The sequence below is a fragment of the Cnephaeus nilssonii genome (genome assembly GCF_951640355.1).
Source record: "Cnephaeus nilssonii genome assembly, chromosome: 7".
Lineage (NCBI taxonomy): Eukaryota > Metazoa > Chordata > Mammalia > Chiroptera > Vespertilionidae > Cnephaeus > Cnephaeus nilssonii.
The window spans coordinates 23,955,017-23,961,181 of record NC_137078.1 but is presented as its reverse complement, the minus strand read 5'-3'; the positions used below and the strand labels follow the sequence as shown (position 1 = coordinate 23,961,181).

Here is a 6,165-nt window from a genome sequence, read left to right as displayed (position 1 = left end):
TTTCAATTTGGCTGTCCCGAGTGTCACTCTGGACAGTGCTTGCCTTCTGGGTCTGTTAACTCCTGCTTTCGGTCGTTGACATCCTCCCCCGACCCCCCTTCTTTTATGTCTCCCTTCAACTGGGCCCTAATCTTTGCTCCTGTATGTTGGAATGCGCCTACTCACTTCTCTGGTGCCTGTTTCTGCTTTCCTTTGCCAAATGCGATGCTCATCTCACCTTTCCAGCTTTGTATAGCTTGCCTTGTGTTAGGACTACTCATTTACAGCTTTTAAATGGTTTCTCCTGGCAACTTTAAACTCTTAAATTAAAGATATCAGAAATACTTACATCCTGGTTTTTAAACAGTATACAAATAAGTTAATAGCACACTGTAGATACCTTTACAAACCTAAGTTAGATTCCTATAACTCAAAGGGCAATAGTGCCTTTACAATGACTCTAAAAGACCTCTGCCAATAAAGTGGTGTGAAACCTTCAGGACTCTCTAGCTTCTCCTTTTATAGAATCTTCCTCTTTGGTTCCAATTCCACTAAACCCCCATTTATCAGATTGTCTACTGCAAGAATCTGTTGTGACAAGGAATCCCCTTTCCTCAATGAGTGTCTGAGAGCAGTCCTTCTCACACGTTATCTGAATATGAATCTCCTGCAGATCTTCTTAAAATTCAGATTTCATCCTGTAAGTCTGGGTGAAGCCTGAGATTCTGCATTTGCAGCAAGCTCTCAAGTGATGCTGAACTGCTGGTCCAGGTAAGCACAGAGGGGGCTGCTTAGCAGCTTTGGTGTTCTACCACCAAAGCTTTCTCTGTGCTTGCTAACATGTTCTCAAATCTACTCTCAACCAATTGCTAAATTAAGATTAGTCTCCATTATTGATGTTGGTTCTCTAACTGTACTTTAAAATTGTGTTTATTCATCTTGTCAATCAATCTTTCTAGTTTCTGGCTGATTACTGTTACTTACATCAGCACAACTTGTCACATGCCTCAACTCTTGGTCCTTAATCATGCCTACAGAACAATTCATGTGTAATAGTGGCCATCAATAGCGGTCATTTTCTATTTTCATTAAAAAAATTTTTTTTAAATTTTGATTTTCTTTGTAATAGATTGTCTTCTTTTATTTTTTTCATTTTAATTTCTTTATTGATTGAGGTATTACATATTTGTTCTCATCCCTCCATTACCTCCCCCCTCTGCCCCCACCACACACACACACACTCATGCCCTCATCCTCCTGTTGTCTGTGTCCACTGGTTAGGCTTATATGCATGCATACAAGTCCTTCGGTTGATTTCTCCCCCTTACCCCCACCCTCCCGTACCTTCCCTCTGAGGTTTGACAGTCTGATCGATGCTTCCCTGTCTCTGGATCTGCTTTTGTTCATCAGTTTATGTTGTTCATTATTTCCCATAGATGAGTGAGATCATGTGATATTTATCTTTCTCTGACTGGCTTATTTCACTTATGCTAAGTGAAATAAGATTGTCTTCTTTTAAAATTTTCACTGTTTTTGGATTTATCAGTCATGATGGGACATAAAACACCTCAAAATGAAGCTCTAGGCCAAAGACTGATAAACAATGAGTGGTCAAAACAAAAATTGTTGTGCACAACAAGTAAAGCTATTTTTAGTGACAGGAAGAGTTGTTTTTTTGCTCTGATTTGGTGATTTGTTGGAATCTATGAAATTTAGGAAATTAAAAGTTTATAAGTGGAGTTTATTTAATTGAGTAAAATAAGAAAAAATTTCTTATTTCCTAGTACTAGAGGCATCTGCCTCTATAGATTTGGTCATTTGATCATTTACCAGGTTGTCTGGGAAGTGGAAGAAGGCCCATTAAACAATATATCTCTCTTTTATTTGTCTGGATCAACTGAGAAATAAGAAAATAGCATCAGCATAAAATGGCTAAAACATAACTTTCATTTCTGATAAGGGTGATGAAGCACATAGCTTATATTCACGGGTGAGCAGAACTCCTAACCCTGAAATTTAGGTTAAGACTTGCCCACCCACCTCACAGAAAGCACTGGGTTAACCCAGCCTTCTCCCTGGGGAGCCTGGCCTTAAAGTGGGTGCTCTTTTAAAAAAAAATGTTTTTAATATGTTTTTATTGATTTCAGAGAGAGGAAGGGAGAGGGAAAGAGGGATAGAAACATCAAAGATGAGAGAGAATCATGGATCGGCTGCCTCCTGCATGCCCCCTACTGGGGACTGATCCTGCAACACAGGCAAGTGCCCTGACTGGGAATCAAACCATGACTTCCTGGTTCATGGGTTGACTCTCAACCACTGAACCACACAGGCCGTGCAGAGTGAGTGCTCTTTGTTGGAAGTTTGCACCCAAGGTAAAGAAGCAAGTGTAGGCCCAGGCTCCTTATTCCCTAGCTCACCTCTCCTCCACCAGGAAAGGCCTGAAGTATTAGACTAGTAAAGGGTCCTCCTCATGGAGAAAACATCAAGCGTGGAGAAGAGGTGTTCTCCCTAACCATAAGCTGAGTCCTTTATCTAATTTAATTCCATAACAAACCAATCAACAATGGTACGTAAGTTTCTACTAGGTACCATTTACTGTTTTAAGTGCTGGGGACTCAGAGCGAAATAAAACAGAGTTAAATCTTGACAGACAGGGCAGTTTATATTAGTGTCTGTACTTGTGCAGCCTACCTCCCTCACCTCATCCAATTTCAGCCCTATCAAATTCTGGCTTTGTTTAAATTTGTAATATTTTGTTCTTCACAGATTTTTTTTGAACTTCAAAAATTTTAAGTAGTGCATTAAAATATTATTCATCTTGATTACTGAGCTTTTCGGTTCCCCCTTCTATTTTGCATCTGAGGTGAATGCCTTATCTGCTCACCCTAGTCCCAATCTTGGTTTTAAAATAAATGTGTACATAAATAACTTTAAAAATTAAATAACTCTTCAATAAATTATCAGACAGTAATGTATATTAAGTTGAGAAACAGGTTGTGTGATAGGAAGTGATTGGGTGGGAAAGTTGATAGTCAGGGAAGATTAAGGAGATGATATTTAAGTTCAGACCTGAGTGCCATGAACAAACCAGCTATGGGACAGTTGGAGAAGAGCCTGTGAAAAAGCCTCAGAGTAGAAATGAACCTGGAATTTGCAAGGAACATGCATACACAAAAGGTTGGTGTGGCTTAAATATCAAGCACCCAATAGGTGAGTAGTACTTGCTTTGGAGAGAGTATTGGGAAGGATTCAAATTTTAGGACTTTGTAAGCCAAATAAGGAGTTTGAATTTTATGCTACGGGCACACGAAGCAACTGAAGGGTTTTAAGCAGGAGAGCAACATGATGTGATTGCTCTTTTAAGTAATTTTATTTGGCTGCTGTGTCAAAGATGGATTACAGGGGTGTGGGTGGCATAAGAGTAGAATCAGGAGAGCTGTCAGTGTTCCTGGTGAAAGATGGCGGTGCTTAGTCACTAGGGTGATGATAGTGAAGATGGAGAAAGGGGGCAGGTTCCAGCATTCAGCGTTACTTTAGGAATAGAATTGACTGGATTTGATGTGTTAACATGGAGGAAAGGAGAGGAACCGGGGGTGCTTTCAGGTGGCTTAACTTGAGCAACTTTGTGGATGGTGGTGCTATTTGCCAAAATGGAAAAGACTGGGGGATGCATAGGTGAGGAGGTGAGGATGCAAATTTTCAATTTTGGGTACGTTGGGTTGGAGATGCCCATTGGATACATGCTGAGTAAACAACTGATATAAGGAGGAGGGGAGGAAGGACAGGGATGGAGATGGAGATTTAGGCGTCATCTGTGCCTTGGTATAATTTACAGCATGATGATGGATAGAAGAATCCAGGCAGAGAGCACAGGTGGAGGTGACAGGGAGGCTGGAGGTGTCGCCTTGGGAGCAGCTGTTGAAATAGGAGTGGAGACAAAGGAAGAGTGGAAGTATGGTGTCCTTGAAGTCACGAGAAGAATGTGTCTTAAGAATGGGGCCAGGAGCTGCGTTGAGAGCCACCGAGAAGTCAACAACAACAAAATCAGGGCACATAAGTAGCAAAAGGTCTGGGCAATACGGTGGCAACCTCCTTTGGTGTGAAGGGCACAAAAGCCTAATGGGGTAGGTTTAAGAGAATGGAAAGTAAAGATGTCGAAACAGTTGATTCTTATTGCCACTTTATGAATGAAGAAACTGAGAACTGTTAACCATCTCATCCAAGGTCAACACCAGTGGAGTCAGACCTTTGACCCAGAGTCTGTGAAACGATTTGCCACAGGGAGGTGTACGCTTTGCAAGAATTTATGCAACGCTCCTCCAAACCGTCGAAACCAACATTGCACTCAGAAGAGCCCTTGACTTAACGCTTTCTTTCTCGATACCACTTCCATTTTAAAGAGAAAAACGAGAAAGCCTGGATTGGTGGGGAGAACCCGTCCTAGCCTCTCGCTTTCCTGGCGGGGCGGGGAGGGGAGGGGAGGGGAGGGCCGCCCCTTTTCCGCAGCCCCGCCCGGCGCGGCCCACTGCGGCTGCGCGGCCGGCGCGGGGTGGGGCCAGAGCGGCGAGCGGGGGCGAAACGCGGAAGGGGCTGCGGCGGGGCGAGGGCCGGCCGGGGGCGGGGCGGGCTGCGAGTGTGCGGGCGCGCGGGTGACAGGTGCGCGGGGCGAGGGCGGCGGCGGCGTTCGGAGACCGGAGGGGAGGCGTCGCGGTGGCGGAGGAGATGCTGGAGACCTTGCGGGAGCGGCTGCTGAGCGTGCAGCAGGATTTCACCTCCGGGTGGGTATTCGGCGGGGACGAAGAGGGAGCGGGGGGGCCTGGGCCGGCCGGAGGAGCCGGGTCTCCGCCCGGGACGCCGCCTCCCTCCCCTCCCCTCCCGCAGCCCAGTCCCGTCTTGTCCCGCGCCTCCCCATCCCCGCCCCGCGGAGGAAAGTAACGAACTTTCCGGCTCGGCCCGGCGGCACAAAGTAACTTGGGTCCCAACGGGCTGGCTGGGACTCGCGCTCCGGGGGGCGGGATGGTCTGGGGATCCGCGGCCCCCACCCCCCCCTCCCGGCGTCCGCGGGCCGGAGGAGGCCGTCCTGGGAGAGGGAGCGCGTGGGACTGGTCCCGCGCCCACTCGGCGCTTCGAACTCGGCCGGGACACCTGCCCGCCGGCCTCGGGGCTGCCGAGACCCCACCTGGCGTGGGACCGCCGCCCCGCCCCGCCCCGGGTCGCCGGCGCCGCGGCTCTCCCTGGCCCCGCGGGCTGCGTCCGGTTTCCGTGCGCGCCGTACCCAGTGGCGAGGCTTTCGGCCTCTTCCCCTTTTACTTTCCCTCCGTTTGCCCCTTTGCCCGGGTTTCAGCGCCCCAGCAAGAACGTTCTTGGGCCAGAGAAACAACAGCACTGCCGCAATCCTGTTCATGCCTGCTGGCTCAGAGCGGAAACCGAGCGCTTCCCACACTTTGCTTAGAATCACCTGGACACCTTGAACCCTCCTGATGCCTGGGTCGCAGCTCATGCCAATCAAATTAGGCCCGGAGTGGAATTTTAAATTACCCCCCCCCCCCAAAGGGATTCCAGTGTGTGGCAAAGTCTGGGAATCACAGGTTCTCATCTCTGTCGCTTAAGCAAAGCATATTTCTGCACATCACTCAATTGCCTCAGTTTCCAGGATGCGCTACAACTGGGATAAAGGATTGTTGTGAGGATTAAGGAACTAACATGTAAAATATATGTCACTCTTGTTATTACTCTGTCACTATCGTTGTTAGTGCTAAATTCATTTTAATTTTTCCATTTCTTTAGAAAGGTGGTCACCTTTATAAAGGATCTCTCTGTCACCTTTAGCTCACAAATCCTTTGGAAAATGCTCTGAATAACGAGGGCATCTTGAAAATGCTGTTTTAAATTTCCGACGAGATCAATGTTAGCTAAAATTTTATCTCATTAGACAAAAATGTTTAATCTATTGTTTGCCTTTTGTGTGCTTAGTAACAACCTGGCAAATAGTTGAGCGCTTACCACCTATAAAGCCTTTTTGGTATTTTTGGTGTTCTTATAATAATATTTATTATAGATGCTCTAGGAGTCATTCATTGACGGCGTGCTTGTATGTTTGCATTCCCCCTCCCCCTTTAAATTTAAATAGTAACTTCTTTTCAGAGTGTAAATTATTGTATTGAGAATTTTTGGTATGATGCTGGA

At 46.4% G+C, this 6,165-nt stretch overlaps 1 protein-coding gene across 1 annotated transcript in view; it reads left to right on the top strand.

Moving 5' to 3' along the window:
- Positions 1–4,604: 4,604 nt before the first annotated feature.
- Positions 4,605–6,165, top strand: part of DTNBP1 (dystrobrevin binding protein 1) — a 152,199-nt gene continuing 150,638 nt past the window's right edge. Inside the window, exon 1 of the mRNA XM_079776853.1 lies at positions 4,605–4,757. Coding sequence (XP_079632979.1) covers positions 4,702–4,757 — 56 coding nt within the window. The 5' untranslated portion in view covers positions 4,605–4,701. The remainder of the gene's footprint in view (positions 4,758–6,165) is intronic.